The following is a 25384-nucleotide window of genomic DNA, read 5'->3' on the forward strand; positions in this document are numbered from 1 at the left end:
CCCACCCATGACTGTAGTGGAAGCCAAGCTGGGCCTGGCAGGTTCAGGACACGATTTCTCTGGCTTAGCCAAGACTCACAGAGGATGCAGGCCTGTGGTCCACATCGGGTTTGCATTCATCTGCTTATGTCAAGTCTTGTACTGACGTGTTCTTCCACAAGGGACTGTGGCTGGCAAGAATGCTCAGCCAGGCGTCGGGAGTTTTAGATCCTTGTCACAGCACACACTGTGACTCTGAACAGGCACTTCCCTGCTCTTTCCTCACTCCCCCTTGGCAGTGTAACCAAAGGACAGGACAACCTCTAGGGTCATTCCAAGCAACAGGATTTTATAATTCACAGGCGTGGTCACTTCAGCTGTTTCTCTTCTCTGTCCCTTTCTCAGCTCCCTGGGTCTCACTGACCCAGAAATGAGGCAGAGACCAGCAGGAGGCCTCCTCTCCCAGCCAGCATGTGGCTCCCAGCTGGGCCTGGAGTGTATGTAGGCAAGAGCCCTGGGCAGGGTGGGGCTCAGGATGCCAGACCAGCAGCAGGCACGATGTGGAGGGGAAGGTGGGAGCTGGCCCTGCCCGCTGGGTTTTATCAGCGAGCTCTTCAGACATATACAGAGGCAAGGCTGTGTATACACTCCCAGTCCCCGCGCTCCATCTGTCTCCCCGCATGTCTAAACAGTGAGGGCGCCAAGTGCCTGCTCTCCACCTCCTCCTCCTCTCACCCCCATTACTGCGGGAGGTGGTAGACACTCAATACCCCTGAGGAGACAGGACCAGCCAAGGTAAGAAGGTTCGCCTCAGTCAGGAGTTCGCTGCTGGGTGAGTGAGAGGTCCTCAGAGCCCCAGAGTCTGGGAGGGCCGGGGAGGCCCGGACGGTCACGGGGGGCAGGAGCCAGTTTCTGGCTGCCCAATCTGGATACAAAGCCTAGGCCCTAGGGGGTTAGCTTACAGATGAAAACTGACATTTGGGGCAAGAATTTTCACTTGAAATCAGCTTTCTGGATGCCATCCAATGGGGAAGCAGAATTTTTGTTATGTTCACTTATCAAAAGAAGCTGATCAATCAGATGTGCAGTCGGAGTCAGCAGCCCTAAAGCCCATCTTGCTCTCACTTAGTGTTCACCTCCCAGCTGTTCCCAGCCCTCTCCCAGCCTGTCTCCTCTCCAGCAACCTGAGGCTCCTCCAGGGGCAACAGCTAACGCCGTGGGAAAGGAGGGGGGCTACCTGGCGAGGGCAGATGCAAAGAAGACCCTGGATGCTCATGGAGATGGGCACAGTGGCCTTTATGACACTCATGGGAGGCTTGTCTCTTCCCCCCGCCCAAGGGGGAAGAAATGGAAGCAAGGGTTCTCCCCACATCTCCTTAGATCTTAGAACCTGACAGTGTCCAAAAGGCGCTGTTCCCCTCAAAGCGTAGCTTCCTTCCAGCCACTATGGGAGCCCAAGTAGTGCATATGGATATGGATGTCCCCTCCCTGTGACTCTGTCCCCCACAGAACACGTGGTATCTCATCTGTCTGCAGCGGCGCCCCCAGAAAGACAGGCAGGGAGGGGGCTGAGGGAACAGTTTTTGCTGGCCTCTCACCACCTCCACACACAGAAAACCTCCCAGGCCTTTGGAAGTTTGCCCAGAGCAGGGGTGCAGGGTGGTGCTGGGCAGATGGTCAGAGCTCATGGTAGCCTCCCCTTTGCTTTGTTGGTGACTGAGAGGGACCACCAGACCTTCCCTGCCCAGCCATTCCTGCTGTCTCTGAGCTCTGAGCATTGAGATGGGCAATGCAGGCGGTGGTTCCTGGGGCCCAGAGGTGGTCTCAGTGGGTCACTGGCATATGTCTCTCATACCTCCAGTGAGCACCACTCTGTCATCCTGGTCGGGGCACGCCCGGAAGTGCAACGAGACAGCCAAGTCCTATTGTGTCAACGGAGGCGTCTGCTACTACATCGAGGGCATCAACCAACTCTCCTGCAAGTAAGTGGCCAGTGGGGGCGGGCGTGAGGGCAAAAGCAGGGTAAGACAGGCTGGGGCAGAAGTGGAGGGCTCTAGGAAAAGTGCGCTTCAAGCCACTAACAATGGGTGCCCAAGGAGTGTAGACAGGGATGTTTGCCCCCTTTCCTGGAATCCAGGGAGATGTAGGCGCTAAAGGGCTCAGGGCTTCTCCAGGCCCAGTTTCCCAGGCCCCTACCCACTCATCTCCTGATGTCCACCCCTTCACCACCTTTCAGGAAGATGGGGAGGCCAGTCTGTGACCTGGGGATTGGGCTCGTTCTCTCTCTCTCTCTCTCTCTCTCTCTCTCTCTCTCTCTCTCTCTCTCTCTCTCTCTCTCCCCTCCCCTCCCCATTGCTCAGCAACTCTCCAAACTTTGTTCTGATAAACATTCCCTGGGGGCGGGGGGGGGGGGGTCCCCAGCAGTGAGGAGCCTGGCAGGGCCAGGCAGAGTGTGAATCCCAGAGCCCTTGGGGGAGAAGAGGGCTCTGTCCCCAGTGCTCACCTCAGGACCTGGCTACTCTCCCTGCCTGGCAGGACCCCACTATCCAAATATGCCCTGGGTGCTGCCTGGCCCTAGTTCCTCTCTATGGGATGAAGGGACTCCAGTGGGGACACCACTCTTGGTGTGACCCAATGGGGGAGGTCAGGGTTGAAGAGCTCAAGCTGGGCCTTCTGTGCCTCCCCAAGGTCAGAGCTCCTCTCCAGCAGGCAGGGCTGCCTCAGGAGGACTCCCAGGAGCTTAGAACCACCTGTTCCACTTACACACAGGGCAGAGGGAATGGGTATCAGAGAAGGCTTGTTCAGCCCCAGCCAGACCTTCTGAGCAGCTGGACCCACAGCGCCCCTTGATGGGTTCTCTGGCAGGTGCAAGAGGAGGAGGAGGAAACAGAAGAGGAGGAGAAGGAGGAGTGGCTGGTGAGGGTAGCACAGGTTCTGGCTGGATCCTCAGGAGTGGGAGGGAGGTCTAGTTAACAACTTTGGGTTCTCAAAGCAGCCCAAGGCTAGGGTCTGGCAAGGTGCCAAAGCTGCCCCATTCCCATGGCATCTGGGCAAAGGCCACCAGTGTATCGATGGAGATTCAGAGAGAGGCATTTGCCCTCCCCACAGACAAGTCAGATTCAGCATTCCTCAGCTCTCCTGTTCTCCTGCCTGGCTACAGCCCCAGCCCCCAGGACTTTCAAAGACCACCCCGCCACACAAAGGGAGAACAGGGGGTCTATGCCTCCTTCACACTCTCCCTCAGGGCGGGCCAGCTTGGCCGGGGCTGCCAGGCAGATCTGTGCCTCTCACCCCAGCTGGCCTCCTCTGCTGGCTTTCTTCCTGGTTCCACCCTTACCTACTGCCATCCTCTTCCCGTCTCCCCGATCCTGAATCTTAGGGGACAGTCCCAATGGCAACAGCAGGTCCCCCAGGGAAGTTCCAAGCCCAGACTCAGCCCCTCATGCTTTCCCTCCCTCTGCCTCTAGGAGGCGCCACATTACCCCTGGAGACCCTGGGGAGCATTCTAGCCTTGATAATGCTCTGAGCTCTTGGGAATAGACCTACAGAAATCCAGAGGGTTCTGGAAAACCGCCCAGAGACAGCCTAGCCTTGTGCCCTCCCTGCTTACCACCCCCCAATACACACACACCAGTCTTCTCTTCCTTAGCCCATTGGACCCTAGAATCTTGAAGGGATCCAGCAAAGGCACTGAAGTCAGCCCTGGCTCCAGGTAGGGAAGGTTTCAGCCCCCCAGGGCAGGTGCTGGGGCTGAGGAGGGCTTTGGGGCCCAGAACTCCTGCGCTAGAGAGTTTAGTGTGGGAAGGAGAAGGATGAGCTAATGGGTTCCCAGAGGGTCCTGCCATCAAGGCTGTACCCTTTAGACCCTCTGGGTCCCACCCAGCTCCATCTGAGAGGAATAGAGGGCAGGAGCCTGAGCCATTGTGAAGATAATGTCCTGTTTCCCCTCCCCACCAGGGCACTGGGGTCACTGCTTAGCACTTGAACTTGGTACCCAGAATCACCACCTCCCCATCTCAACCTGCCCTGGAACCCACTTCCCTGACTCCCTGAGCCCTCAAGGGAGAGGGGCATCCCTGGCGGGGATTTCGGCCAGGAAAGCAGGTCCTCAGAGCTGTGCTGGAGAAGGACAGGGGGGAGGGGGCCGGGCAGAGCCCAGAGGCCACTCTGGGGGTGGGTAGGCCGGGAGGGAAGGGGGGCAGGCCTCTTGGGGTTCCTGATGACACCTGAATGGAATAAAAAGGAGAGAACTCAGGAAATGGGACTCACGTCTTACCATTTGTGCTGTTTGTTTACTTTTTATTTTGATTTTTTTGCATTTCCGCTTAGCTTGGATAATGAAACTAGACTGGTCAGTTTCATTCCAGTTTCTATAAAAATCAGTTTTCCTTCCTGGTTTTCTGACACTTGTTGTTGTGTATTGGTTCAGAGCCCTGCAGGGAGTGTTGGAAAGCAGGCACACTCCGCCCCTCCTGTTTTTGTGGAATTCAGATCCAAAAGAAACAGTGTCCCTGATACTGAATTTTGTTTTCAAAAAGAAAACTTAGGGGGATTGGAAAATGGGGGGTCCAAATCAAGGGGACTGTCTCCTGTCTGGGCCAGACAGGGGTCTCTGCACTTCCCCCTGCTGCTTTCTCCTCTTCTCTTCGTGTTTTGTAGAGCACGGTTGGTGCGTGACTCTTGGGGACTGGTTCAGGGGATGATGACAGAACAAGACTCTCTTTCCAGCCCTGTGCACATACCAGCGGCATGCCTCCCTTTCCCATCAGCTCATCCCCCATTCCTTCTGCTCCCCCACCCCATTTCCAGGTGATTTCCCCCATCCCATACCCATGTGCCTGCTCATCCTCTCCACACCACCACCCCACCCATCATGAGGCCAGAGCCCCTTTCCTCCCCCCTCCAGTGCCGGGGCGCACCCTCATCCTTCATCCTCCCCCTCCCCTGGGTGAGGGCAGCACACATGGCATTATCCCCAGGCTACCAAAAGGAGAAACTGAGGCCAGGGAGCTGGGGTGGGAAAACAGGGAGGCAGTGTCCCAACCTCTCTGTTACCCCAGATATAGCCCGAGGGCTCTCCTCTCTGCCCCTCTCTCACCCCTGCTCTTCTCCAGTCCTGGGCACAGACCTTCCCATAGTCATAGCAGATGATTTGGGAGGAAGGGCTGGGAAGGCTGCTACCTGCCATTCCTTCTAATCTGTCCCTTGTGCTTCTGTGCCAGGTCAGTCCCTGTTGGAGTGGGAACTACTAGTTAGCCACTCGCACTGAGTTCAGACCCCTCCTGGGTGATAGGCTACAATAGCTGGATCCTGCTACCTGGTCTTGGGTGCAGGGTAGAAAGGCTATAGGCTCAGTCCCAGAACCTTCTCTAGGGAAATCCAGCCTCCTAGATAGAGTTAACCCTCAATAAGCAAGGCTAAAGAGAACAGAAGTGTCCAGGAGCCCGCCCCGCCCCCCCCACCCCCCCACCAAGGAGCCAGTGCCCAAAGAATAGCATGGGTGTCAGTCCTCCCCACCCCTACGCTGTGCCCATCCCCCCACTGCCAGTGGGGAACACACCTTCCCAGGGCAGGAAGTTTAGGACCATATTGCACAACTCTGGGGGCCTGTTCATGCTATAGACCATGTCCACGGCACCACCTTGAGTTGTGCAACTCAGTGGCCACAAAAGATATGAGGATACAGTTGGGTCAGTCCAGGCTGAGTGTGGGATCAGGGACACAGGGATGTGCTGTTATCATTGGTCTCGAAGAGCATCCCAGGGACAGCATCCCTGGTGCAATAATGCCAAATTCTCCCAGTATTGGGAATAACGTCCCCTTTGCTTCTTCCTGCCCCTGCACCCCTCCTCCCCCATTATCTCTCTAACACACACACAGGTTTTCCCTGTCTCCAGGAGCCAGGCTAATCGCAGACACTGGACACAGTCAAACATATCTCTTTCTTGTTCCTTTGCGAATTCCAAGAGTCGTTTGGGCAAGTTCCCCCAAAGGTGCTGCTGCTTGAAAAATCACTACTCCCCTGGAGTCCCCATCCCACGTGGCCATCAGTTTCTGAGAGCTGAGGAAGAAGAGCTGAGCCTGACGGGACTGGTTGGGAAGCCGTAGCCTTAGCCTTAGCCAAGACCTCCATCTGCCTGGGCTGGGATGGTTGAGGATGAGAGCCAGGGATCAGAGAAGGAGGTATTGACAAGGTGGTAGCCTGCTCCTCTAAGCCACCCTGTTCAACAGGATGAGTGTACATCAGTTTCACTTACAGCCCCTCCCACTTTCTCCAGACACACTTTCCAGCCATTCACCACCACCCATTGGCCAGGTATACCTGCACACACACCGTCACCACTGCAGGGACCAGCCTCCTGCCTCCCAGAGGGAGATGATGTCAGGGCCCAGAGAAACTCTGCTACCTGCTCACCATCCACTCCCAATCCTCCAGGCTAGATTGAGGGCCACAGGGTTTTCATGAGTGCCTATCACAGCCAATGGCCACAACCTCCTATGAGCTTAAGAGGCTACTGACGATTTGCATACACTAGAAAGCTAAGAGGTAGAGTACACTCACCTCTTGATTAATGTTGAACAGTGACCTGTTGTTGAGGAGACACTGGTGATGGGCTGACCTAATTTCCTAAGGAAGAAGAGGCGAGGCAGCATACCCGTCTCTGAGCAGGATTTGAGGGTTATCTGGCCCTGTCTGTACACCTCCCTGAGGTATCTGAGAGTACAGGGCTGGGCATGTCTCCCAGAAAACTGCAAGACAGGGACTCACTTGAGGGGAGAGTGGCAGCCAAAGAGCAGAAGGAAGTATACCTGGGCAGAAGTGCAAGGTCAGGGAGCTGGGAGTGGGTGGTGCTTTGCAGCTATAGAGGAGGCAACATGGGAGAATGAGCACCCACCAGAGCCAAGTAAGGATAGAGGAGCAGGTCACGGGGAAAGGCAGGTGTGCCAGGCAGCCAGTAGGCTCCCGATGTGGAACAGGCTGCAGGGTGCCCAGGGAGCCTACTCCAGCTCCCATCATAGTACTTGCCACCTGAGGCCAGATGCCCTGCCCCTGGCCTTGGCAGGCCAGCTTTGGGATGCCGGTAATTCTGGCTCTTCTCTAGCCTCACCTGTTCCCCAGTAAGCTTCCCCATGTATCCTACTCTAGGGCAGCCTTCCCCAAACAGGGTTACAAGGATTCCTCAAAAAAAAGACTTCGATGGTCAAATAAATTTGGGACATACTGGAAAATTCAGTTCTTTCCTCCACAAAACTTCATAGCCTTTCATATGCCGGCGTGCACTGCAGCTCTACGAGGAAGCCTGGGAGTGAATTTCCTAAACTTATTTGACCATAGAACCCTCTTCAAGAGAAGAGATGAGGTGTCTCCAACGCCCCTTTTGTCATGAGTAGTCTGGGAACAGCATTCTGGGGTTCTCTGAGCTTTCTGGAGCTGTTTCATGGATGAGAAAACCTGCCCAGAGCTCTGGAGAGAACCCTGCAGTAGGGCCTAGAAGAAATGGCTCCCAACTTGGTATTCCAGAGAACTCCCAGCACCCTGCCTGCTAACTGCCTGGCACCAAGGGGCTGCAGTTCTGGCTTCTTGGGGCCCAGGCAGGGCAGAAGGGAAGTCTCAAGGACCATTAGGACAATTAGGCAGTAAGTTCCCAGTTTCCCCACCCTGCTTCCCTGTATCATCCTCCTCCCCGCCCCCTCCCCTTCCCACCACCTACGGAGCCACATCTAGTAGAGAGATTTTGAAGGAGATTTCCGAGCCCTCCACCCAGCCCTGACTCCAGCCCCTTTTGCGATAAGTGTGCCCCAGCGCCCAACTTGGTTTTCTCATTCATCACTGTGCACTTTGATTTCTAACCTGAGCCTCGCGGATGATGCCAGTTTGTTCTGTGATTTTTCCCCTTTTCCTTCTCCAGATGTCCAAACGGATTCTTCGGACAGAGATGTTTGGAGAAACTGCCTTTGCGATTGTACATGCCAGATCCTAAGCAAAGTATGTTTGAAGATACAAACACGAGTCCCTGCTCCTTAGAAAGCTTCCGGGTGCAGTCCCCCCACCCCTGACGTAGGGCGTAGGGCCAGGGGTGTTGGTTGTTTTGATCTTTGGCTGTTTTGTTTTGTTTCTCTTTTCTTTTCTGTATTTTGGTTTGTTAGTTCTTTTTGTTTTGTTTTGTTTTGCTTTGTTTTTCATTTTTGGCCTAATCCTTGGGTTTAAAGTTCAGGGCTACAGGTAAGGGGCATAGTGGCAAGGCCAGTACAAATGGTAACGTTGGCAAGGAACCCAGCTGGCATGGGCAGGAGCCGTGCCAGGGTGTTGCAATGCCTGTGTCTTGCTATCCTGGCTCTCTCTTTCTGGTTTTCTTTCTTTTGGTAGGTGTCCTGTGGGATACACCGGGGACAGGTGTCAGCAGTTCGCAATGGTCAACTTCTCCAGTATGTCTCTTTCTTCTACTTCTTTTCTTCCCTGGTGACTGACAGTCTCCCCCTGTGGGAGGGGTGGGGCCTTGCTGAGCAAGACTAGGGGAGGACACAGGGGTGCCCTGGGCTCCTCTCAGTCTTCAGTGCTCACAAGAAGCCTGTGCGGAGGAGACCCATACACCCCTGCCACCCCACCTCTACATCGCTGTCCTACCTGGGTGCAGTAATGCCAAATTCTCCCTGCAGCTGGCCGGAGCCCCGCTCAGGCCTCCTCACTGCTTCTGAGGTGGGGCAGCCTGGCCAGCTTAGGAAGAAGCATTTGCAGAGCCTTCGCCTGCTTCCAAAGGTCTGTTTGAGGAGGTCAGGCTGCCTATGGGGCCGCGCAGTGAGTGTGTGCACGTGTGTGCTGGTGTGCTTGACGAAGCGAGTCCTCGGAAAGCCTGTCTCCGGGTCAAGCCAAAGTTGGTTTTGGTTTGGTTTTTGGTGATGGGGGTGTGGAGAAGGGGGTGTTGAGGGAGAACAGGTCCCATGGCAATAATTTCCATGTTAACCAGAGACTGGAGACATTTCCATGGCTATGGGATGGGGTGGGCAGTTGAAGCGGATGCTAAAAGATAGAAGGGCTGAGGAATCGAGAGGTAACTAGCAACTCCCTCCAGGCCCTCTCTGGTCTGAGTCCCCATCCAGGCGTTCATTCCTTTCCATTCTTCCACTTCTGAGGTTGGAGTTTTCTGGTGTACATGGTTTGCTGGGGGCGGGGGGCGGGAGGGGGGTGGGATGTCAGCCCTGTGGCTTAAGGATGAGGCCATAATTGTGGTTTTATTCGGAGCTGGGAGCAGTTCCTTTCAAGTACCACCAGGTGGAGGTGAAGCAGAGCAAAAAGCCACAGGCTGGCCATGGACTCTGTGTTTGGGGTCCAGCGGTCTGTTGGCCTGTAAGCAGGACATCCTCCTAGTACATAGGCCCCTGCTTGCCCCCCTCCTCTCCAGGGAGGACAGAGGGGTCCCAGGAGGACTTAGGAACCACAGTGATGGGCCTGGACATGGGCAGCTCAAGTTCAAGAGGCTGAGGGAAGGACCCAGGAGGTTACTGAGGTAGCCTTTGGAGAAAGGGGGTTTGGGTCCTCAGGCCACAGCACAAAAGCCTGGAATATGCTACCCTCTCCCTCCCTCTAGGAGCCTGGAAGCCAAGTCTTAGAGAGGAAAGTAGAGGCCCCAGGGAGGTAAGGGCTGGTCGGCCCAGATGGTCAGCTATCTTAATAGCGTGTGGGAGGCAGCACTCTCCCCAAGCTCCTCCAGTTGGAGGTCAGAGAGGAAGGCCATGGGGATAAGAGCAGAGCCTGTGGGCAGGGCATGTGGCCCAACAGAATTCTCCAGAGCCCAAGCTCCAGGAAGAATTGCAGAGTCAGATCCAGCCCATTGGAGGGCCTTAGGGGGGGTGGGGGGACCTCAGGCTGGGGCAGAGCAGCCAGGCGGAGGCTGAGCACCATGGGAGAGAGGCAGTGAGGACTATTCCTTGTCACCTTTAGGTGCAGAGCCTCCCTGGCTTATGGACTGTTCTGGACAGGGAGTCCCAGCCCATCCTGAATCAGAGCAGCAGAGCCTCCGGAACTCGGCCACTGGCCAAGCTTCTCTGCCAGCTGGGCTGCTTCAGCTTTCAGCTCAGATCTGCTGGGAGGGTCAGCAAGGCCCCAGGAGCTCAGAAAAGAGCCTGGAAAGGCAGCGCCAGGCCTTCCTGCCTAGTGTTATCGGATCGCTGCTGTTACCTTGCTAGCTTTGGGTAAAGGATTTATACCCTTCAAGCACTTTGCCCAGAGCACTTCATGCAGTGCTCGATCAGATCATTATTAAAAAGGTAGTGGGTGATGCTAGTTTAAGTGTTCAGGCTTTCATTTCAGATAGACCTGAATAAAAATGCCAGTTGCTGAGCTTGCTAGTTCTGGGGCCTCACTTAACCTCTCTTTGCTTGTTTTTGCATCTGTAAAATGGGGATACTAACAATTCTGCCTGTAGGGTTGCTGTTAGGATGAAACTATGTATATGAAGGGTCTGCCTACCATGACTGAGTGCAGTTTAGGCAGCAGGGCCAGCATGAGCTCCCTGGAGGACCTCCGGCACATCCTGAGCGCAGTGTCTTTCTGCAGAGAGCCTCTAGACTAGGTTACTTCTTGCAGAGGCCACAGAATCAGAGCCTCTAGTCACAACAGCACGTTGAAGCTTCTCCTTCTTCCACTGACAGCCCCTCCACTTCCCAAGAGTCAAAACTGTGCATCTATTTATATCAACCCGTGTAAAAGAGCACACGCACCTGCAGACATACGAACAAACACACAAGCATGTGCTCTGGAGCCCACATCATGGCCTCCTCGTCCAGGTCCCTGTGACTGTGTATCATAGGACATGCTCAGGATGAGGACTTTGTATATTGCCTGCTAAGCCTGGCCCTATTGGAAAGCTAGCACCAGGTTGCCATGGTTACTGGTCAATATGAAATTTCTGTTCAGTAGGACCTGTCTGTGACTCAGTGTTGCCACTTCTCCTGTCTGAGTGGCAGCCAGTGAACATGACAGGTGGGAGACTGTTTTTCTTTGCTGGGGCTAGGCTAGAGAGCCACAGGCCCCTCAGAACTCATCCCCAGTGAGAGGGAAGCAGGACTGCCTTCCTAGTGACTGGGCAAGCCCTCAGTGACATCACCAGCCACCACTGGTCCATCCTAAACAGTACTGGCCTTTGACTCAAAGGAGAGGACAGTCAGGAGACCCAGAAGCTGCTGTTATTGCTACCACTTGGTTCCTAGAGGAGTGGTGCAGAAGAAAATTCCAAAATGGCTTTGGGAGCCCTGCTCCCTTCTCCAGGTCGTCATTGCCCTTAGGACTAGCCAGTCAGGCCTTCCCAGAGGCCCAGTGGACAGGAATAGCCATGGTTTAGCCCCAAGAGACTGGAGGCCTGGCCTCCAGTCTCCCTTCTCCCTCCTAATTTGCTGTGTGACCTTATGAAAGTGTTCTAGCACCTCTGGGCCCCAGCTGCCTCATCTAAAACAATAGTCTAAAGTGGAGCCCAGGCCAGCTCTATGGACCACAGTCATCTTAGTGTCCCAGGTGCTATGGTCAAGCTAGGTTGTTCTCTCTTAGGAGGCATAGCTGATATCTAGACTGTGAGCTCCCTCCAGTTACCTGAAAGGTCCCTGGGGCCAGAGGTTTAACTACTCAGGGAAGGCTGCCCCTGAGGACTCTGAGTTTGTCAAGGTTGTACTGTCTCCTTAGCCCAGGGAGAGGCGTGGACTCACTGTACTTATGGTGACTCCTACTCCAAGCAGTAAGAAAAGGACTGCAAAGAAACCACATTCAAGGTCACTCCCAACCTCGCATCTAACAGGAGTGCACAGGAGGGCTCATGTTCGGAAGGGCTGGGGTTCAGGCTTCCGTGGTATAGTCTCTGCATGGAAGTGGGGGTCAGGGCTCAGGATTCTCGAGCCTCTTTTGGTCAGAATGATCTTGGTCCCTGGTGCAGAGCCACCCTGCTCTCCTGCCCTTTTCCAACTATAGAACCCTCTGGAATCCCCATGAGGAAGCAGAAAGAGATCCAGGGATAGACAATGCATAGGACTTCCTTCCATGCTCTCCTTCCTCTACAGGGAATGAGAACATCAAAACACAAGTTCACCTGCTCCCTAGTCTAGCTGAGCTTACTGAGTGCGGGTGGGGAGGCCATGGTGTTGGACCCTGCAACTGTGCTAAGCCTCATGCTGTCCTGACCTTCTCACATCTGACCCCTCACTGTGTGAGGCACTTTTGACAGATGACTTGCCCACATCCACGCAGCCAATTAGAGGTCAAACTGAGCCTCAAGGCCTGCAGACAGGAATTGGCTGCAACATGAGAATAGTAGGTGAGCTTTTCAAAAACACTGTTGAGATTCCTGGGCTCCCACCCCAGACCCTGATTTCATCGGTCTGGAGGATCCTGAAGCACAGCCAGGTTGGAAACTACCCAGATATGCCATGGTCAGGCCTAACCCCCATTTAACAGATAAGAGACTGAGAGCTAGATAGACTCTGATCACACCTTAGGCAGGGCTCTCTTACCTACCCCTTGTATGGCATGTTGCACATTTGCAATATGATCCCACTTTAAAGAATGCAGTTGGCCGACCACTTAAGGGGCACAGGTGTTCCACAAGTGAGCCCACTTGTCTCTCTCAGAGTTACGGTTTGCTTTGCTAAGTTGTGAAATCAGGCTCAGACCCTGAGGCCCAGCCCCTGTAGGCTTCTAGGGTGTTGGGGGTGCCAAGTGGAGAAGTGACCTGCCACCTGGAGCCTCCTCCTCTCCCCACTCCTGCTCCCCACAAATTCTGAGTGTAAGTGCACAGGCTCCTGGTACATAGGCAGCCAACTGAGCCTGGGGGGCAGGACAGAGACGAGGGGTCAGTCTGGGAGCCCCACCCATCATTCTGAACAGAAAAGTGAGCTCCATGGAGGAGCTCGGGGCTGAGCAAGCTGTTTCCAGGAGGGGCGTGAGAGTGCTGAAGGCCTGGTGCTGGAGCTGGGAGGGGGAGAATGCAGACTCTTCGGACCCCCGTCCCCACTCACCTTTCCTCCTCGGGGACATATGCCAACTGCCTCTCACCAGGTACTAACCCCACAGCTCATCTCTAAAGAACCTGCCCTGCCTGCCAAGCCTAACATTTCCTCTCTCCACCCGTCAGGGGCTCTTGGGGATGGGGTGCCAGGGAAAGGGGCTCAGGAAGCTGGGAGGGGACACCACTAACCTGCTTTCACCTCACAGGCTGGCTGCTGGTGTCTGAAGAGTCCTGACCAACGTTTCTCTCTCTCTCTCTTTCTTTCTCTCTCTCTCTCCCTTCCCCACCCTCCCCCTCCCCCATCCATCTCTGTATCTCTCCCTCCATCCCCTCCCCTCTCTGACCCTCTTCTCTTCTGCACTGCCAGAGCACCTGGGATTTGAACTAAAGGGTATGGAGCCTTCATTTATCACTACGTCCCGTCCACACAGCCCCTCTCCACAGCCTCTGACTCCATGTGTGCTGGATGTTTGGCTTCCTTTCCAAAACATGGGAAAAAGATGATTCCAAAATTCTCCTCTGGCCCCATCAAGATGTCCAATCATAAACCACTTTTATCTGGGGGAGACGAAAAGTTCATGAAAAGCAGGGCACCCTGGGAGACATACTGTGGCCCCAGTGTATGGTAGCCTGGGGCTGATGGGTCGGAGAGCCGGAGTCCGGAAGCCATGCATCTTGGTTTGGAGAGTTGTGAAGAAAGGCAGCACTTTCCACTTAACCTTAGTCCCCCTTCCTCCTCCCATTTCCATCTCCATTGCTTCTCATCGCTGCCCTCTGCCCTGGGTCTGCCAGGCTTTGTCATCTGCTTGAGGCTGTCACTCCCTCCATGATCTGCCCCCATGATGGCACGCATGTTCATCTGTAAGCAAGGGTCTGGGGTGGGCCAGCCTCTGGAGCCTCCCTCCTGCCCCCCAGTGAAGAAGCTTACCTCCCTCCCACTCGTGTGTTCTGGCTCCTGGAAGACACCTCGGATGGGAAGGCGCTCTGAGGGTCGGTCTGTCCAGCTCTCTGGCTTGGGTTGGGAGGCTCCACCCTGCAAGTGCCCAGACGTTTTACAGCAGGAGAGTGGGGGCGGGGGGGGGGGCGGGCTCAGAGGGGCTGAGCTGAGGCTTCTGTGCTGTCAGATTTCAGTTGTGGTGTGAAGCCTACTGTCATGAAAAGGCTGTTCTGGTGGCACGTTTGGGGAGGCCCCAGTGTCCCCACCACCCAACCCCTATCAGCTGTTCTCAGTAGAAGCCAGAGCTAAAAGTCGGTGTGTGAGAGTGTGCCTGTCTGTTGACTGTGACAGGGTGGGGAGGAGAGGGGCTGAGTCTGGGCAGTGTGTGTGGTGGTGGCAGGGTGCAGGGGGTGACTCTGTACGGGTGCAGGGGGTGAATCTATAGGGTTGCCTGTGTGTGTTGTGGAGAGTGAAAGTGTTTATATCTGTTAGGTCTCTCGGTGCAGGATGTGAGTACCCGGAAGGGGGCAGTGGATACCTTGGTGTTAAGGGTTGAGTGTGTGCGGTTGGAACTGTGAGGGTGCGGAGGTGTGAGATATGTAAATGTGCGTCTGTGTCTGCCACAGTGGTCTGTACATTCCTTCACTCACCAACTCAACAAGCATCTGCTGACTCCGGAATTTGCCAGAGTCTGGCGATCTGGCACAGGGTCCCTACCTTTCTGGTGCTCACATTCACAGGATGAGACAGACGGTAAGACAAACTGGAAAGCTATCAGGAGGTGGTAAGTGCCATCCAGAAAATAAAAGAAGATCATGGGATCGCGCCTAGCTGGGGTGGGAGCTACTTTAGCTAAGTGGTCAGGGGAGGCTTGTCCAATGAGGTGACATTTAAGGACATGAAAAGTAGCCAGCCCTGCAAACAACTGGGGGAGAATGTCTGAGGCAAGGCCATAGCAAGTCAGGAGGAGTGGGCCTCGTTCAATGGACGCAAGACTGCCAGCGAGTCTGGACCATAGCGGACATGGGGAAGAGGACCACAGGTGAGAGCTAAGAGGAAGGGTGGAGCCAGGTAATCTGGGGCCTCACAGGCCATGATAAGGCTTCGAGTAGTATTTAAGTTGCAGTGGAAACCATTGTGAGAAGTAAAATGCTTTATGGCTGTAAATCAGTGTGGCTTTTGGCTAGAGAACAGATTGGGTTGGGGGAGCGGTGGGGAGTGGAAGCAAAGAAACCAGTCAGCTGTCCAGGGGAGAGATGGCATCATTTGGGACTAAGCTGGGAGCAGTGGAAATGGTGAGAATGGTCAGATCCAGCATCTACTTGGGAGGTAGAGCTGATGACTAGCTGATGGACTGGGTGCCAGTGTAGGTGGGAAGGCAGGGAGTAATCAGAGATGATTTGGGGCCTGAGAAGCAAGAAAGGTGCGGTTTCCCTGAAGAGATAGGAAGAGCAGGGAGCAGGTTTGGAGAGATGGGGGATCAGTGCTTGTGCCGGGCCATGGCCCTTGGGTGTAGGAGTCTGGAGCTCAGGGAGAAGTCAGAGCAGGAGATAAAAATTTGAGAGTCAGCTGCATACAGATGGCATTTAAAGTCTGGTTGAGATCGCGAAGGGAGAGAAGGCAGGTGGAGAGAAAAAAAAGGAGCCTGAGAGCTCTGGGCCCTTCTGCACTGCAGCCCACATAGAAGAGGAGGAAGCAGCAACTGTGACAGTCAAGCCAGTGCAGGGGGAGCCAACCCTGGAGAGAACAGGAGTGGGCCCAGCAGGGAGTCAGCTGAGAGGTTGTCAGTGACCACGACCAGAGTGGCTTCGGAGGAGTGACGGAGACAGATGTCTGACTGGAGAGGACTGAGGAGTGGATGGTGATGACAACTGGAGGCAGGACACAGACCACAGAGCCCCGAGATGAGGGTGTGTAGGCAGACACGATTGCACGTGCACGTGTGTGTGTGTTATGTGCTTCTCTGGATGTGTGTGAATGCACCTTTGTGAAGGGGGCCTGTGTGTCCAGAGGGTTTGCTCCCAGGTGTCTGCAGATGGGTATACCTTTGCCACAGGAGGTGCAGCAAGCCGAGGGCTTAGGGAAATTTTCCAGGGCTCCCCCAAGGCCTTGGGGTCCAGCCTTCATTTATCCCTATACTGGCAGGAAAGGAGCCATGTGGAAGGGCCAGCCAGTAGGTGCGGGTGGGGCAGGTGAAGTGTCTAGGCTGTATGCCTTGACTGGCTGGTACTGTCACCTTTTTCCTTTCCTTCCTCCTGCTTTCTCTGTTCTAGAAGGGTAGAGGGCACTCCACCAAGGAGTGGGAGGAGGAGGAGCTAGACAGGTCTGTCTGCGGCCTAGCCTAGCTCAGCCCCTCAGAAAGGCTGGGACTGTACCTGGAGCCGAGGACTGTCCTGAAGCACAGGGCTGTGCTGCCCCTGGTGGCCTTCTCACAGCCACAGGTGGGGAGGGCCGGCATGGGCAGGGCTGCAACCCTGACCTGGCTGCAAGGGTGAACAAAGGCCTTTCCCCGTGGGCCTGGTCTGCTCTGTCCAGCCTCTGGGTCAGAGGTCCTATCACCAGCCCAGAACAAACCACTTTCCATCTTCTTAGAGAAGCTGCTGTAGCAGGCCAGGCCTCTGCCCAGAGTTGCCATGTTTGCCACCATTAAAAACAGCTTCCCCAGCCCATCAAGGTCCTTTGCCGCCCCTAGGCCATAATGGGACAGGGCAGGGCTGTTGGCCAAACTGGGTTGCCCTCCTCTATGGCCTTGGGACTTCGCCTCCATCCCCATCCTCCTGCATTTTCCACTCACATGCCTCGGGCAGGGTGTGGGGTTTGGGAAGGTGAACATGGGCATAGTCACTTGTACCTGGATCCACGGGTGGATGGAGTTCCAGGGAGCAGAAGGCAATGGGGGAACAGGGAGGCAGGAGGTAGGAGACTGCTGGGGAGGGACAGGAGCTGGGCAGGGCCTGAGCTGGAGAGAGCACAAGGCTTTGGGGGCAGGGGGTGTCTGCGCCACTATCACCACAGGTCCACCTCCTGCCCGGCTCCCTCACATCCCCTGCCTCTGCAGAAGCTGAGGAGCTGTACCAGAAGAGGGTCCTGACTATCACTGGCATCTGCGTGGCTCTGCTTGTTGTGGGCATCGTCTGCGTGGTCGCCTACTGCAAGACCAAGTGAGTGTCGGGCACTGAGCCGGGGCAGGCCAAGCCAGGGCTGGGCTCATAGCTTTGTGAGGCCAGGCTCTTCTCCCCACCACCCATGGTGCCTGGCCTACCCCACTCACACCTTCATACCCCAACTGCCCTCTGCAGTTCCTGTGGGGCCAGAGGGCTAGGCCAAGAGGCAGGAACAGAGATGGGGGAGACAGGCCTCAGAGGACTGAACAGGAATGGTCATGAGCACAGGCATTATAAGAAGACAGATCTGGGTTTGAATTCAGCTCTGCCATTTCCCATGTGACCCTGAGCAAATTGATGAATCTGAGTCCTCCTCTATAAAATGGCAATGATCCTCGTATGTACCTCAGAGGATGCTATGAGGGAGCATCTGCCCTGTCACATAGGCACACATTAGGCAGTTTTGGGGGGTGGGGAAGTGCAGAGAGGAAGGGTACATTCCCGAGGTAAAAAGAGATCTCACAAGGCAGTGCCTGGTCCCACCTGGGACCAGACCAGGCAAGAACACAGAGAAAGTTGGGTTGGGCCACCCCTGGGCAGAGGAAAGGTGGGGGAAGAACCTCAGGGCAAGGGGAGGAAAAGAGCAGCTCCAGTAGTCAGTGCCAGCTAAACGGCAAATGCAGGAGAGGGTCAGCTATGTTCCTGGAGCATACGCGGACTAGCAGCTAGCAACCAGACCAACTGGTGCAAAGGACTGGAACCCAGATGGCACCATAGGGCCTTGAATGCCAATCTAGGGAGGCGGGATTTACCCTGCAGGTAATGGGGAGCCAACAAAAGTTGTAATGTAATGCCGAAAAATGATAGGTCTGTTGCATTCTTATCTGGAGAGCAAGAGTCTGGCCATAGCCACCATTTGGGAGACTGAGCCCCTGGGTCCTGGACCCGGCTACCCTTATATGGGATCTAAGACCCAGCCAGCCTTGTGCTGGATGAGTCCAGGACCACAAAGGTCAGAGGGAGGCATGGAGGGAGTTAGGGGGCTCAGGGAGGGGCCCAAAGAGGAAAATTGAGGCCACAAATTGGGGGGAAAGCAAGCTTCCTGTTCTAACCCTACTGCGCTTCCTCATCTTCTCAAGAAACTTTTATTTAATGCTTTGTAGACACCAGGCCCTGCACCAGGAACATGGCCAGTGCCCTAAGCACGAGGTCCAGTGTCACAGGACACATTTCAGGAGGACCTAAACCAGCTGTGGACAAACTACGGCCCGCGGGCGGGATCCGGCCCATTTGAAATGAATAAAACTAAAAAAAAAAAAAAAAGACCGTACCCTTTTATGTAATGATGCTTACTTTGAATTTATATTAGTTCACACAAACACTCTATCCATGCTTTTGTTCCGGCCCTCCGGTCCAGTTTAAGAACCCATTGTGGCCCTCGAGTCAAAAAGTTTGCCCACCCCTGACCTAAACTCAACTGGAAGGCAGGAGGGTTTCCCTGGAGGAGCACTTAGGCCGGGCCTGAGAGATGAGCAGGAGTTAGGTGAAGGGAAAGGGAATGTGCTCCTGTTGGATATAAAAATATGTGCAAAGGCCCAGAGGCCAGAGAGGGCAGACACAGTGGAGGATCAGAAACAAGCCCCAAGGTTGCAGCAAGCTGGGGTCGGAAGTGGCCAGTGAGACAGAGCTGGGGAGAGAAGCGGGGCCTGAGGGCCAAGGAAGGGTTTTAAACAGGGGAGTGACATGACTAGACTGGTCGATTATAACACAAATGTAATGAGCACTTACTATATACCAAAGTGAAGTAGCCCCCCAGGCCTCAACTCCCTGACCACAGCACTCTTATTTTCTTCAGAACACTTTGCTGAAAGTATCGTGTTCATGTCTTTGTTTATATGTTTATCATTGGCCTGCCCTCCTGATCTGCAAGCTCTATGAGGGCAGGGACCATGTCTGTCTCCTCTGCTCCAACATAGCATCTGTCACATAGTAAAAAGCCAATAAATACTAAATGAATTAATGCATGGGTGAGTGGGCCACCGCTGTGCTTGAAGATTTTATCTACTCTTAATCCTCAGGGGTAGTTGGGATGGGTAAATGATCATCCCATGTTACAGATGAGGAAAGTGAAACATGGGGAATTTAAGTAACTTGCCCAGGTTGACACAGCTAGAAAGTAGTGGAGTTCTACTCTCTCAGCAGAGCCAAAACTCATTACCACTACACTCAGGTCCTGCTGAATTCAGGCTGGTGGTGATGGTGTAGGGGACAAATTGGAGGGCCCTGGCTGAGGGCAGCCTGAGCAGGGCAGGAGAGGAGACGAGTCTCAGTGGAGGGGCAGTGAGGGGAGTTCACGCACTGTGCGGGGGCATGCCAGGCCAACGCACCCTTCCCCTGTGCAGAAAACAGCGGAAGCAGGTGCACAACCACCTCCGGCAGAACATGTGTCCAGCCCATCAGAACCGGAGCCTGGCGAATGGACCCAGCCACCCCCGGCTGGACCCCGAGGAGATCCAGATGGCAGATGTGAGTGGTATTCCCAGGTCTCCCTCTGAGCCCTCACTGTACAGCCAGCCTTCTGGTGCCCCTAAAGGATGAGCCAGGACAGCAGCCAGCCCCTCCCATGCTCAGCCTTGCTTGCTAGCCTCGTCTTGCCCCACCAGGCTGACTGGCCTCACTTTGCCCACTTCTTTAAGAAAAGACAGGCAGGGGTTGATTTGCAGGGGCCATTGCTGCCCCAACACCAAGTCACTGATCCAGTGAACAAGCCCCCTCCCCCCCAAACCTGGAGTTTAGTGCCTCACTTCCCCATTCCCACCAGAAAGGAGGGCCAACTTGGCCACTTGTCACTAATTCCTGCCCAACTCTCTGTTCCAGTATATCTCCAAGAACGTGCCAGCCACAGACCACGTCATCCGAAGGGAAACCGAGACCACCTTCTCCGGGAGCCACTCCTGTTCTCCGTCTCACCACTGCTCCACAGCCACACCCACTTCCAGCCACAGGTGGGCACCACCAAGGTCCCCACAGAGACGTGCAGACTCCTGTACCTGCACCCACAGAGAGCGAGGACACATGCATCACACACCTGCCTGGGACACACAGAAATCCCAGCCAGGCTCTGTACTGAGGGTCCCTCTGAGTGGGGGTGGGGGCTCCAAATCAGAACCCACAGCCAACGTTCATCCAGATGTTCAGGGGACCAGATTCCCTTTTCCTAAACCAGCCCCAGAGGAACAACGGCATCGCTGCACTCCCACCTAACATTTAGTTTTGTTTGGGCCTCATTAGCACCACTTTCTCTGGCATAAAGTGGCAACTCACTCAACTGCCCAGAGCTATTTAATGCCCTCTCCTGGGTTTGCCCACAGGAACCTAGTCCACCTTAGCCTTCTGTCCAGAGGTGGGAGAGACTGTCCACACAAGCACAGGCTCACACAGCTCAGAAATAACATGGCCCTTTCTTCCCTGGGCACCAGCATGGCATAGGCAGGCTCCCTTGTACTGGCCGCTAGGGCTGAGCTCCTGAGATTGGTCCATGGGAGTGGAAGGTGGGGGTGGGGGGTTGCAGGGAGGAAGGGAAGGGGCCTGTGCATGCTGCAGCTCATCCATCCACAGGACCCAGCCCTCCTCCTCCCTATGTTGGGGTGGGGCATTTGTGATACTACACATCACCTCCCGAGTGGAGAAGGGCAGTGAGCTAGGGGAGCCTAAGATGGAATGAAGAACCAGGGAGGGGATGGGCCTAGGACCATATCTAATGTGCTGCCTTGCCCCTTCCTGACTCCCACCTGACTCCATCCTGACTTCTTCAGGCATGAGAGCCACACATGGAGCCTGGAACGTTCTGAGAGCCTGACCTCCGACTCCCAGTCGGGCATCATGCTGTCATCAGTGGGTACCAGCAAATGCAACAGCCCAGCATGTGTGGAGGCCCGAGCACGGCGGGCAGCAGCCTACAGCCTGGAAGAGCAGCGCAGGGCCACTGTGCCTCCTTACCATGACTCCATAGACTCCCTGCGTGACTCTCCACACAGCGAGAGGTCAGTTCCTACCTTGTGACCTATGCCCACCTTGGCCAGAGCGCTGGCACCCCTGACCAGGGCTGACCCTTACAGCACCTCAGAGACATTCCAAAGAGCTTCATCCCCAGTTTTTCATCTGCTTGGTTTCATCACCATGTTAATGACAAACTAGGACTGGAGCTGGGCCAGTGAACCCTGGTGTGCTGTGACCATCAAATTTAATTGTCCTAGTAGGACCCTTTTCAGAGTAGTAGGAGTTATTAATAATTGCACTGCAACATCAGGAACAAACAGGGATGATCCCAAACAAACCAGAACATATGATTGCCTTACCCTGGTATTACCTAGAGGCCCCGTGTCCCAGCAGTAATAGAAAGACACTAAGATTGAGCAGAATGGAGGATGGAAGGGGAGGTTGTCTGTGAGGAGATTGACCAGCGCAAGGATGGGCATGAGCCAAGAATGACCACAGGCGTGGGCAGTACCAACAAGGCCCCGTGGATCATGACATCATTGGGTTCCCGAGCATTGGATGCAATGAGGACCAGGAAACTCCCTTCTCCCTGATTCCAAGTCAGAAGTCACAGGGGCAGGCCCCTTCTTGCTCAGCCCTCAAGTGGCCCTTGGCAAGTGGGGTCAGTGGCAGGAGAGCAGAACTACAGGCTGGAGTGGAGGGAGAGGAGCAGATTTCTCCTACTCTCAATTCAGCCTATTCCAGGCTGTCCCTGTGCTGGGCAGGTCTGCCTGGGGGTCCACATGGTGAGGATCCACATGGTTCTTGCTCCCAAGGAGCTCCAAGCCACAGGCACAAACCGCTGAAGCTCACAGCTGCTTATGGAAAGTGCTAAGCACAGGACACCCAATCAGGGCAGAGAAATCCAGTGTGACTGCAGGCTCTGGGAAGCAGCCAGGTTCTCCAAGACCCAGCTCCACCACCTGTGTGATTTGAGGCAGGTTGCTCACCACTGTGCCTTTGTGTCCTCAGCTTTAGAACAGGAACATCATCATGGTTGTGACGGCAACCAGAGATCCCATGCACAAAGCTCTTTGCCTCCTACCTGGCATGGAGCTGGTACTCCCTAGGTGTAGCTGTTGTTATCAATAGCAATAGGACTGCTTAATGGTTGGGGAGGTAGCGTAATGGGGAAGGCTGCCAGGCAAAGGGAACAGCTTGAGCTGTTCTAGCAGAGGCGCTTCAGAACATGGCTGGTGAGTGAGGTACTTGGAGCAGAGTGAGCTGTGGAGAGAGAGCTGGGCCTGAATAGACAGCTGGGGCCAGATGGATAGCTGATGGCCCTGGGCTTCTGCTTAGAGGTGGCCTTGGATGGGTAAGCAGCCTACAGCCTGAGTGGGGGTGGGGGCTCCCAATCACAACCCATAGGGTGAAGCAGGGAAGAAGGTGGCTCCAGGAGAGGGGTGAATGAGTACAACTTGGTGGTTATTTGGATGTGCATATGGGAGAGGGAAGAGAGGGGAATCAGGTGACTAAGAGAGAGAGTAATGGGGACTCCAGAGAGCAGTGAGGTGCCAGCTCTACAGTTTGGAATAGAGGCATGGAGGTATGCGGTCCCTATGCTGAGGTGGACAAATGTTGAGCAAGAGGATGATGGACTTCAGCAAGGGGGGTGTGGACAAAGAAAAGCAAGAAGTGTCCGGGATCCAGACTGGGAGATATTAGCAAGGGCCAACTTTTGGAGGAACTGGTATTCTTTAGCCCCAAAGAGAGACCTTGGTGGGATCTTGGTAGCTGTCAGTCCTGGGCTGAGGATCCTATCTGAAGTGTGAGCAGTCACTTCCCTGAGGCAGCTTTTAGTTTCAATATAAAAAAATAATAATTCCCCTACTGAAGCCATTAGCCATGGGATGAATTGTCCCTGCAGGGACAGTGAGTCCAAGTCACAGGGATGACTGAATGGCTTCTACAATTGGGCAGTATGAGTTCTGGTTCCTGCCTAGTCTCTGTTCAAGTCCCAGCTCCATCACTTCCTCGCTGTTGAACCTTGAGTGACTTAAAGGTTCTGAGTCTCAGTCTCGTCCTATATAATAAAAGGCTAATATGCAAATCAACCAAAGGGCAGAACAACCGGTTGCTATGACATGCACTCACCACCAGGGGGCAGATGCTCAGTGCAGAGCTGCCCCCTAGTGGTCAGTGCGCTCCCACAGGGGGAGCGCCACTCAGCCAGAAGCTGGGCTGACAGCTGTCATGGGTGGTGGTGGGAGCCTCTCCTGCCTTCCTGGCAGTGCTAAGGATGTATGTCCAACTGAGGGCTTAGGCCAGCCGTGGGCAAACTATGGCCCGCGGGCCAGATCCGGCCTGTTTGAAATGAATAAAACTAAAAACAAAAAAGACCGTACCCTTTTATGTAATGATGTTTACTTTGAATTTATATTAGTTCACACAAACACTCCATCCATGCTTTTGTTCCGGCCCTCCGGTCCAGTTTAAGAACCCATTGTGGCCCTCCAGTCAAAAAGTTTGCCCACCCCTGGCTTAGGCCCACTCCCGGCTTAGGCCCACTCCCATCAGTCCAACATCCCCCCCAGGGCTCCTGGACTTCAAGAGGACACAGGCTGGGCTGAGGGACACCCCCCCACACACACACACACACACACACACACACACACACACACACACACGACAGTGCATGAATTTCATGCACCAGGCCTCTAGTATGTTACATGGGACAGGGTCCTATAGAGTTAATGTACTATATGAGATCGTACATGTCAAATGCCCTAGCCTGAGCCTGACCCAAAGTAACAAAGGACCATTCACGGAGGCTTATCCAGGGTCGGGCAGACACTGAACTATAACATCCCGTTGATACATTTATGGACCCGTGGTATCCTCGCTGAGGATAAAGAGATAAAGAAAGAGGCTGGGAAAGGTTACGGAAATTGCTTAAAGTCATTAACGATTAGCACCTTAGTTTTTGCAGGTGTGCGTGGTCTCCGGGCAGACCTTTGCTTTTCGAAGGTTCCGCCCGGGCCCACGCCTCTTCCTCTCCCCGCAGGTACGTGTCGGCCCTGACCACGCCCGCGCGCCTCTCTCCGGTGGACTTCCACTACTCGCTGGCCACGCAGGTGCCGACTTTCGAGATCACATCCCCCAACTCGGCGCACGCCGTGTCGCTGCCGCCAGCCGCGCCCATCAGCTACCGCCTGGCGGAGCAGCAGCCGCTCCTGCGGCACCCGGCGCCCCCCGAGCCCGGGCCCGGCGCCGACATGCAGCGCAGCTACGACAGCTACTACTACCCCGCAACGGGGCCGGGGCCGCGGCGCGGCGCCTGCGGCCTGGGCGGTAGCCTGGGCAGCCTGCCCGCCAGCCCCTTCCGCATCCCCGAGGACGACGAGTACGAGACCACGCAGGAGTGCGCGCCCCCGCCGCCGCCGCGCGCTCGTGGCGCGTCCCGCAGGACGTCGGCGGGGCCCCGGCGCTGGCGCCGTTCGCGCCTCAACGGGCTGGCGGCGCAGCGCGCACGCGCGGCGCGGGACTCGCTGTCACTGAGCAGCGGCTCGGGAGGCGGCTCGGCCTCCGCTTCGGACGAGGACGCGGACGACGCGGACGGGGCGCTGGCGGCGGAGAGCACGCCCTTCCTCGGCCTGCGCGCGGCGCACGAGGCGATGCGCTCGGACTCGCCGCCGCTGTGCGGGGCGGCGGACAGCAGGACTTACTACTCCCTGGAGAGCCACAGCACGCAGGCCAGCAGCAGACACAGCCGCGGGCCCGCGCGGGCCAAGCAGGACTCGGCGCCCCTCTAGGGCCCGCCTCCCTCCCCTGTCTTTAAGGAGAAGGGCGACCACCAACTGGAGAAAGGAGGGAAAAAAGAAATAAAAATATTTTTATTTTCTATAAAAGGAAAAAGGTATAACAAAATGTTTTATTTTCATTTTAGCAAAAATTGTCTTACAATACTAGCTAACGGCAAAGACGTTTTTATAGGGAAACTATTTATATGTAACATCCTGATTTACAGCTTCGGGAAAAAAAAAAGAAACAACAAAAAAAGAGAGATGGGCCAATTTTTTGACTCTTTAATAGAAACCTATATTGTGGTGCCTTTTGCTGTACGCTAATCTGGAGCTCCTGGAGAAAAGTCTGGGTTGTGGGGTGGGGGCGGGGGGCTGAGGATCGGAGCTGGTGGGGGTGAGAGAAAGCAGGTAGAGAAGAGGCTGCAGGGTTGGGGGGTTGGGAGGGACCCAGTTGCGGGGCAGTGATGGGTGGGCCCTTGCCCCCTTGCAAGATCTCGAGTCTTGGATCCCCTGGGAAAGGCCAGGGATCCTAGGCTTGGAGCTAGAGTCGGTGTCAGGTCACGTCAAGAGGGAGACTAAGGCCCAGCGACAGCA

The 25384-nt window shown here is 55.1% G+C and overlaps 1 protein-coding gene across 2 annotated transcripts in view; it reads left to right on the plus strand.

The window, feature by feature from the left end:
• NRG2 (neuregulin 2) overlaps positions 1-24902 on the plus strand; it is a 176148-nt gene extending 151246 nt beyond the window's left edge. The window contains exons 4-11 of one of the 2 annotated variants that reach the window (XM_036314768.1): positions 1841-1961; positions 8348-8406; positions 13336-13359; positions 16964-17066; positions 19412-19535; positions 19887-20014; positions 20825-21052; positions 24052-24902. In XM_036314768.1, coding sequence (XP_036170661.1) covers positions 1841-1961; positions 8348-8406; positions 13336-13359; positions 16964-17066; positions 19412-19535; positions 19887-20014; positions 20825-21052; positions 24052-24799 — 1535 coding nt within the window. In that variant the 3' untranslated portion in view covers positions 24800-24902. Of the gene's footprint in view, positions 1-1840; positions 1962-7889; positions 7967-8347; positions 8407-13335; positions 13360-16963; positions 17067-19411; positions 19536-19886; positions 20015-20824; positions 21053-24051 lie in introns of both variants that reach the window. The other variant, XM_036314770.1, reaches the window with a different exon arrangement.
• Positions 24903-25384: the final 482 nt, after the last annotated feature.

The sequence above is a fragment of the Myotis myotis genome, unplaced genomic scaffold, assembly GCF_014108235.1.
Source record: "Myotis myotis isolate mMyoMyo1 unplaced genomic scaffold, mMyoMyo1.p scaffold_m19_p_6, whole genome shotgun sequence".
Lineage (NCBI taxonomy): Eukaryota > Metazoa > Chordata > Mammalia > Chiroptera > Vespertilionidae > Myotis > Myotis myotis.